The following is a 10,056-nucleotide window of genomic DNA, read 5'->3' on the forward strand; positions in this document are numbered from 1 at the left end:
ATGACATGAAGCTCAAGAAGGAAGAACAAATTGTGGATATGTGAGTGCTTCTTAGAACAAAATACTCATGGGAAGAAATATGGAGACAAAGTTTGGAGCAGAGACTGAAGGAAAGGCCATCCAAAGAGCACCCCACCTGAGGATCCATCCTATATACAGACACCAAACCCCGACACTATTGCAGGAGTCAAGAAGTGCTTGCTGGCAGGAGCCTGATATAGCTGTCTCCTGAGAGTCTCTGCCAGAGCCTGACAAATACAAAGGCAGACGCTCACAGCCAACCATTGCACTGAACATGGGGACCCCAATGGAGGAGTTAGAGAAAAGACTGAAGGAGCTGAAGACCAGCCCCATAGGAAGAACACCAATATCAACCAACCAGACCCACCTAGAACTTCCAGGGACTAAACCACCAACAGAAAAATACACATGGAGCAACCCATGGCTCCAGCCACATATGTAGCAGAGGATGGCCTTGTAGGGCATCAATGGGATGAGACGCCCTTGATCCTGTGAAGACTCAATGCTCCAGGGTAGGCGAATGCAAGTGCTGTGAGGCAAGAGTGGGTGAGTGGGTCGGGGAGCACCATCATAGAAGCAGGGAGAGGGGAGAGGGAACGGGGGTTTCTAGAGGGGAAACCGGAAAAGGGGATAACATTTGAAATGTAAATAAATAAAATATTCAAGAAAAATAAGAAATGCTTAAAGGAATGTTCATTAGTTTTAGTCATCAGGAAAATGCAAATCAATGGCTAAGATCTATAAAAAACAGACCAGATAATGCTGTTGAAGATTTGAGTTAAGGGGAAAACACACTCACATTTCTAGTGAGACTATAAGCTTGTATACCTATTATGGAAATCAGTGTAGGGGATTCTCAGGAACCTAGGAAAAGATTTACCCAAATATCCAGTTATTCTATTTTTGGGACTATACCCAAAGACACTTTATCCTACAACAAAGCCACTTTCTCAGTCATGTCTATTGTTTTTCTTCTCATAATAACCAGAAACTGGAAACAGCCTAGATGTCCCTAAAGAGATGAATGGATAAAGAACATGTGGTACACTTACACAATGAAATATTGCTCAGCCATTAAAAACTGGAATCATAAATTCACATGTTAGTTGATGGAGAGAGGAAAACAAACCCATCCTGAATGAGGTAACACATACCCAGAAAGAGAAATATGGTATGTATTCACTTACAAGCGGACATTAACATTAACTATTAAGTCTTGATCAAGAAGCTAAATCTATGTAACCACAGAGGTTACATATAGAGTAAGGGAATTGGGGGAAGAATTTGAATGTTCTTAGGAAGAGGAAATAGAATAGTTATGGATAGACAATGGTGGAGGCACATGAATGGAATGATCAGACAAGATAGGAGAGAGAAGAACAGGGTGAAGGAAGGAATATAAGGAGGAACAAGGTCATTTGATGGGTCATATGGAAAACTAATATAGTAGAAACTTCCTATAATATGTACATGTATCAAAGCAAACTAATTAAAATTATGAAAAAGCAGGTCAAAATGATCTCCAACTGGACAGCTCTTGTCATCAAATGAAGCTTTCACTGCCAGGAATGGGTTGCATCTAAATGAGTTGTTGGCCAAGGGACTCCCATGGCAACCCCAAACAACTCAGGCTATCATCAAGGATATCTGTGGCCCTCCACAAACTGACAGCAAGGTCCTATGGTTGAAGACAACAGTTACACAATTCATTTAACAGGAAAAAGTTGAGTTGATGCCTACCTAGACCTGTCACCCTATAGACTAGTGTTTATGGTACTTGAAGGTACACAGCATGCTACTAAAAGAGAAATGTAAACACCAAGGGAGATACAAAGTCTTCAATTTACAGTGAAAGCCTACCTGGAAGATACACTACAGTAATAATGGCCCCAAGCTTGTAGAAGTAGACAACTAACCAACATCTGAGTAGAGTGAAGGTCTATATAAGACCCCTACATAAGATGGAATCCATTCCCAACACTGATCTGGTAGCCAAGAACCCAAGACCAGAGAAATCACGGACTTAGGGGAAAACCAAATATGACTGTTCTGCTAAAGAAACATAGCCATAAAATGACTCCTCGCAGCAGTCTGCTATACCCATTCATCAGGTTTTTCTCAGCTATGATCAAAGAAGCTTTCTCTTGCAGAAGGTGAGGACACATAGAGTGTGAGACCTTTGTATTTGTTTGAGAGTCTGTAAAACATTCAATCCTAAATGGGATGTCTTGAACAAACTCCTTCTTTCAAGTCACATGAAACCCTGTAGAAGAGGCAGTAGAAAATTGCAATAGCAAAGACAGGATGGAAGACAGTAAGGCCCTCTAACACAGCAGGACCAGTAACCATACGAATAACCATAGACTGTGGTAGCATGCACAGGGCCTGCAAAGATCTGCTGAAGATGCAGTCCCAGGAGAAGTGGACATAAGCCCCCATCCCTAACCATGAAGCTATGGACAATTGATAACCCCTCAAAAATAACAAAACATATTTTCTTCAAGAAAATTTTACTGGGCATACATTCTTAAGGCTGGTTCCCATGACCAGTAGTGGATGGGCAACTCAAAATTAATTCAGTGGCATCTTTGGAGTTTCTTTGTTTTCTTTGTGTTATAAGGTATGTCTGTATGTCTGTCTATCGATCAATCGAGCGATCAAACAATTGACCAACCGACTGACCTACCTACCTATCTATCCATCATCTACCTGTCTGTCTCTATCTGTCTGTCTATCTATCTATCTGTCTATCTATCTATCTATCTATCTATCTACCTATCTGTCTATCTATCTATCTATCTATCTATCTATCTATCTATCTATCTATCTATCTATTTATCTAATCTTCTACCCATCAATAGATTCTTACAGATCCTTTGAGTATATATGTTCTGTGTTTTTAAAGAAATTCCTGTATGTACAAATGTATGTGTCTGTGTGTCTGCTTGTATATTCTGCACTTTTCTTTTGACTCTGTCTTTTCTCTGTTTGTTTTGTCTTATTAGGATATGTTTTTTGTTGTTTTGTTTCATCTTATTGTTGTTCTTTAGATTCCTGTTTTCTAAGAGAGAGAGAGAGAGAGAGAGAGAGAGAGAGAGAGAGAGAGAGAGAGAGAGAGAATAATATGATGGGAGGGAAGGTGATGGGAATCTCAGAATAGTAGAAGAGAGTCAAAATTGTATAAAATCTATTGTATAAAATCTATTTTCAGTGAAAGAAAAAAGATATAGGGGAACACATTCTTTAATAAGCTTATTTAAAATATGTATATTAGTGTGTATGTGTGTGCGTGTGTGTGCACATGTATGGATATATCAGGAATTGGTGTGAGAGAGATAGGGTATACAGAAGGAGTTAGAGAGGGAAGGGAGAGGCAGGAGTCACATTGATGCAGTGTTCATGTGTGAAATACTCAAAACAAATGAAATTATAAAACCATTAAAAGTAAAAAAGTTGAGGGCTGGTGAGATGGTTTAGTAGATGAAGTCCTTGCCATACAAGTGTGAAGACCTTAATTTAGATTCTCAGCACCCACATAAAAGCAAGTCATGGTGGAATGTACCTATGATCCTTGTGTTAAGAGTAGTGTATGCTCACAGGCAGATCCCTGGAGCTTGCTGGCCCACCAGTCTAGCTGAAGTTGTGGGCTCTAGATCCAGTGAGATATCAAGCTTCAATAAATAAAGGCCAAAGGTGATTGAGGAAGTCATCTGACATCAACCTTTGGCATCTACATGCACACATACCTGTGCTCTCCCTCTCCCTCTCCCTCTCCCTCTCCCTCTCCCTCTCCCNTTTCTTTTTTTTTTTTAAAGGCGCTAATTTCTCCAACTTTGCCCGCAGCTTGTTTTTCCGGGCACCCTGGAGTCCCAAAAGGCTAGCTCCGCAGGTGCGCACCTGCCGGCCGCCCCCGACCTCCCCGAGCAGGCTGCCGCCTCCAAGCCAAAGATGGCCCAGCCCAAGACTGAGTGCCGCTCACCTGTCGGCCTCGACTGCTGCAACTGCTGCCTCGACCTGGCCAACCGCTGCGAGCTCCAGCAAGGGAAGAGCGGGGAGAACCCGGGCAGCCCCACTGTGAGCAACTTTCGGCAGCTGCAGGAGAAGCTCGTCTTCGAGAACCTCAACACTGACAAGCTGAACAACATAATGCGCCAGGATTCCATAGAGCCCGTGGTGCGCGACCCCTGCTACCTGATCAATGAGGGCATCTGCAACCGCAACATCGACCAGACCATGCTCTCCATTCTACTCTTCTTCCACAGGTGGGTGACTGGCCAGAAGGGCCTCGAAGGTGGCCCTGCTGGATCTTCTCCTCTGACCAGGGATGGGGAGGGGGGACGACGACACACCAGCAAGTTCCCAGGGGGCATGGGGTCAGGCTCCTAGGGTGTCATGAATAGGAGACCTCTTGGCTAGCTAGAGCCCAGCAGAGCTCCCAGCATTCTAGCATCTGTAAGTGTGTTTTGAATGGAGCCTGGAAAGGCTTGCAAACCCTAGGGCCCACAAGATGGGATGACTCCATATGGGTTGGAAGCAGCTGTAGGTGCACCCTACATTTTCTGTAATCCTTCGGACAGTTCTGCCATGGGTCTCTTGGAATTTGAGTTCCACCCAACTCAGTGGGACTGAAACTGGAAGGACTGGACGTAACTTTAAGTGACAGAGTGGCATTGGCAATTAGGACAAGTCAGTCGTTCACAAATCAGGCTTCTGATGGGGGAAGATCAGGGGAGAGGGATGGGGAAAAAATCAGAAGCCTGTGAGACTCAGGGTAGGGAGGACCCTACCTACTCTAGATTATGGCCTTCCATTCTGAATGCAAATGCAAAGCAACCCCAGAAAAAATAGTTTAGGATTATCACTTTGAGCATATCAAGACCTCTGAATGACAGGGGAGTGGATGAATCCACTTCCATGTAGCCTCTGTGTTGAAGTGTGTTTCAGATTTTCTAGAAACTGAAGGCAAGAATGGGAAAGGGGAGGAAATAAACACAGTGGGAATGCTCAGGGCACCTGTTATCCCCAACCATGAGACACTCTGGTATTAGTAACTTAGAACTCAGATAATTTAGGGGCAAGAACTTCAGGAAACCCTATGGGTTTTATGTTCTTTGAGACACTCTCTGTGTCTGTCTGTCTGTCTGTCTGTCTCTCTCTCTCTCTCTCTCTCTCTCTCTCTCTCTCTCTCTGTGTGTGTGTGTGTGTGTGTGTACACACACACACACACACACACACACACACACACACACACACACACGAGACACATTGGGGAAAAACCTGAAGAGACTTTTCATTCCTGTATACACACATGTGGTAGTGGTAGTGTTTGTGTGTACCCTTGGGCACTGTTTAATGCAGAAAGCTATAAACAAGCATCATTTTTACTTGGGGACAGATTGATATCTTGTTTAGCTTACTTTGATTTCAGAATAACTCACTTAAGTTTGTATTTCTTTGATGAAGATGCTTGCCCTAGAGTTGTGTTTATATAAAATGTCTTTAGAATAAGAGCGAGAATTTTATACAACTTTAAAACTGTTTTCCTTTAAAACTTCCTTTAAAATTTTCCTTTAAAAATTATTTTATTTTTATACATGTGTATGTGTCTGTATGGATATACATGTGTTTGGGTACACCTGCATAGTACAGAAGAGGGCACAGGATCTTATGAAGCTGGAGTTACAGGTGGTTGTGAGCCACCTGCTATGGGTTCTAGGGACTGAACTTGGGTCCTTTGGAAAAGCAGTAAGCACTCTTAACTGTTCAACCATCCTTCCATCTCTAAGTCATTATTCCTTCATAGCTCTTCTTCAGTTCCTACCTCCAAGTTCTTACTATGCTAGACTTCCTGCTTTAATCTCCCTCAGTGCTATGGAACTATAAGCTGAGATACCATGATCCTTTCCAAAAAAGAACAGAAAATGAGATGTGCTACATATACACAATGGAACTGTATTCAGTTGTAAAGAAGCATTAAGTCATCAACTATTCAGTTAAATGTATGGAAATGGAACAGAGTATACAGAGTGGAGTAACCCAGTTGCAGAAAGACAAGTGCCACATAGTGTGTTTCTTGTTGATACTTGCTCTGAAGTTTTAGATCTTAGCATGTAACCTGAAGTAATCACAGAAGCAGAAATAATGATAGGGACCATTTAGGAAGGGTGAGAAAGGCACCCTAGAGAAGGGGCTATAAGGTATAAGTGCTGTGAGGGAGGAAATGGGAAAACGGCGTGCAAGACTTTTAATTGGAGAGAGAGAAAGGATGGTGATAGAGAGGGAGAAGAAGGAAGGAGAGATAATACTAAGAATGTTTTAAAAAGTCACAGGGAAGCATTTTACAAGTATACTTTAACATACAGATATACACTATACATGTGTAAAAACAAAAGGACATACTTTCACACAGTGTTTCCATGGTTTTATAAAGTAGTGATATGGAATGATAATGTTCTCCAACAGACTGATAAAATATATAATGATAATCACAAAGTTGGGCATGTGAAATTCCTTTAGAGCTCTTAGTTAATTAAAAATGACTACCCAAGTGACTTCATTGTCCTGTTTTTCTTCCTCTTCTTACAGGTATGACATAGTTGCTACAGTTGCTTTGAACACAACTTGGAATAATTGAGCTGTAACTGACCAATAATCCTTCTTCCAGCGATTTGACTAGTTTGGAATCTTTGCATCAACTACTACCCACTGTATGAAACCTTTCTGACCAATGTTGAGAACAGCACAAATCCATGTGTATAAGCATAAATGTTTATAAGGCTGTCTAACAACATGTATAACTACTGCAGAAACTCAAGCCAGACAGAATCTCACCATGCAGAGGGGAGATAGACAAGGCCCTGAAGAAATGGGAACACTCAGCAAACTTGTGGTGAACAAGGAAGTGACGGAGGTGGGCCTGGAGCTGGATGACAAAAAGCCAACATTGGCCTTCTAGAGCAGTTGGCAGTCCTGGGCAGCAGTGAGCCTGGTGATGATTGCCTGGAGATAGCAGTCCTTTGGTACTTAGGAGCCTCTTCCCATGTACAATCCCCCACCCTGGCAGGAACTAGCTGAGGAGCTATTGTGAATTGATTGCTGCTAGGAGAAAAAGAGATTTAGGGGTGTGGCCCAGGTATATTGATTATGCTCCTAAGTGTTGGAGCAGTGTAAATTGGACTTGATTGGTTTGATAGAGAGAGAAAATGAGAGAATAAAGTGGGTGGATACGAATGAGAAGGGTTGATCTGGGAGACGCTGGGGAGGGTATTCCAGAAAATAAGGAATTCTGGATATCTACAAATATTATTTCAGGCAATATTTCAAGTATGAAATGTATATTAACATCTAGACAAGCCATCTCTGTAAGGACAAATAAATTACTTTGCCTTCTATGATGGAAGTTGACCAATGCAATCAGTATAACTCACAGTTACCTTGGGAAAGGTGACAGAGGATTCAGTGTTCTTTGATGCTGATAACTGACATACTAGGTACTTAACAGTGCTCAAAAACAATTCTGCTTTTTTGTGTGTGAAACTTCAGGCTACTGAGAGCATAAGTTAGTTCCATCACTATGAAGGTCGCGTTTTTCTCATGCAGGTTGAGTGATGACTGGATGCTAAAGAATGATGCTGGGTGGCGACTAAAGAATGAGTCCTCCCATCTTCAAGGTACTCATTTTCTCTTTTGTTGTAGATACCTTTCATGAGTATTTACATGGAACACCAAATATTTAATATTTGTTGTCAGTAAGAGATGTAGTTTTATTTGAATTTTCATAAGATATTCCTTTTTGTATGTAGTACTAGGTATTGAATTCAGTGTCTTATGAATGTGAGGCAAATACTCTACCACTGAGATACATTCCCAGGCCTTTGTCATCCAAACTATTAACTCTAGCCCATAAAACTGATATATTTGAACATCTGATCAAATCTTTCCTAAGAAACTGAACAACTAATTTCAGTGCTGAGAATTCTGCTGCATTGAAGAATTTCCCATAAAAAGGGTTGTAATGATGTCGTCATCTACCACTACAAATTGAATAAAACACAGAGCCATTTGTGTGCAGACTGACTCCTCACATTCACAGGCAGCATCTCAGGACAAACTCCACGTGAGCTGATACAGAGAAGACATGACAGAGGATGTAATGTAACAGAAGAGAGAATGGTGGATAGTTATATCAACACTTCATGAACCTTCCTCCTGTCTACATGGATCATTTAAGCCAGCATTGCTGTATTTAATTTGATGTGGGCCCTAATCTGCATATGCAATTTATGATAGTCTGTAGGAAAAATACCCACTTACTGATTAGCACTTCCACTAGCAAACTAACTTAATGGACCATGAAAAGGTGTCTATAGTCCATTCAGACTCATCTAGCTGCTAGTGTGCCCATGAAAAGCATTTTCAGGAACTGTACTAAGGTTGGACCACAATCTATGTATAGATGACTTTTCTTTTAAAGTTATTTCTCCAAAGTATTTGTTCTGTTAATGGAAATCATTAACAGACTAAAAATCAGTACCAAGTTTTTTATATATGTACATAAACTTAAATCACATACAGACACAGACACACAGATGCACACATATATGTATGTATACATATATATATACACAAATATATACACAAACATATACATATATATTTACATATATATACATATACACAGACACATAGGCACACACAGACATATACACAGACACATACACAGACACAGACACACACACACAGACACACACACACACATATAAAATCTTGGTACTGAGAAGGTGGTGGGGTTATTGCTGTGACTGTACATGAATATGTGGTTCACAATCATTTTGAAATTTGTCTTCAGATGAAGTTTTGGAGTTTTTAGTAGGATGCTAAAAGTGCTTAAAACTTTATAGAGAAAGGTATTGGGTTTTTATTTGTTTTGTTTTAAATTGTATAAAAGCTCAAATGTCTAGGAAGGTGATAGAATTCTCAAAGAAGAGATGAGATGGATAATATTTCTTTCTCTTTTTATTAACTTTTTTATTAGATATTTTCTTTATTTACATTTCAAATGCTATCCCAAAAATTCCCTATACCCTCCCTCCCCTGCTCCTGTTCCCCTGCCCACCCACTTCCACTTCTTGGCCCTGGCATTCCCCTGTGCTGGGTCATATAAAGCTTGCAACACCAAGGGGACTCTCTTCACAATGATGGCTGACTAGGCCATCTTCTGCTACATATGCAGCTAGAGACACGAGCTCAGGGTGTACTGGTTAGTTCATATTGTTGTTCCACCTATAGGGTTGCAGCCGCCTTCAGCTCCTTGGGTATTTTCTCTAGCTCTTCCACTGGGGGCCCTGTGTTCCATCCAATAGCTGAATGTGAGCATCCACTTCTGTGTTTGCCAGGTACTGGAATAGCCTCACAAGAGGCTATTATATCAGAGTCCCTTCAGCAGAATCTTGCTGGGTGTGCAATAGTATCTGGGATTGGGGCTGATGATGGGATGGATCTCTGGATGGGCTAGTCTCTGGATAGTCCATCCTTTCATCTTAGGTCTAGATTTTGTCTCTGTATCTATATGCTTTCATGGGTATTTTGGTTCCTATTCTAAAGAGGAATGAAGTATCCACATGATGGTCTTCCTTCTTGGTTTTCTTGTGTTTTGCAAAATGTATCTTGGGTATTCTAAGTTCCTGGACTAATATCCACTTATCAGTGAGTGCATATATAGTGAATTCTTTTGTGATTGGGTTACCTCACTAAGGATGATATCCTCAAGATACATCCATTTGCCCAAGAATTTCATAAATTCATTGTTTGTAATAGCTGAGTAGCACTCCAATGTGTAGATGTACCATATTTTCTGTATCCATTCCTCTATTGAGGGACATCTGGGTTCTTTCCAGCTTCTGGCTATTATAAATAAGGCTGATATGAACATAGTGGAGCATGTGTCATTACCAGTTGGAAGATCTTCTGGGTATATGCCCAGAAGAGGTGTTGTTGGGTCCTCCGGTAGTACTATGTCCAATTTTCTGAGGAACC

The 10,056-nt window shown here is 41.1% G+C and overlaps 1 protein-coding gene across 1 annotated transcript; it reads left to right on the plus strand.

The window, feature by feature from the left end:
• The first annotated feature begins 3,501 nt into the window (after positions 1-3,501).
• On the plus strand, positions 3,502-4,407 carry LOC110329439. The gene is made up of 2 exons (XM_021209038.1): positions 3,502-3,603; positions 3,865-4,407. The coding sequence occupies exons 1-2, from the start codon at positions 3,502-3,504 to the stop codon at positions 4,405-4,407; spliced, it is 645 nt and encodes a 214-aa protein (XP_021064697.1).
• The last annotated feature ends 5,649 nt before the right edge of the window (positions 4,408-10,056 follow it).

The sequence above is a fragment of the Mus pahari genome, chromosome 12, assembly GCF_900095145.1.
Source record: "Mus pahari chromosome 12, PAHARI_EIJ_v1.1, whole genome shotgun sequence".
Lineage (NCBI taxonomy): Eukaryota > Metazoa > Chordata > Mammalia > Rodentia > Muridae > Mus > Mus pahari.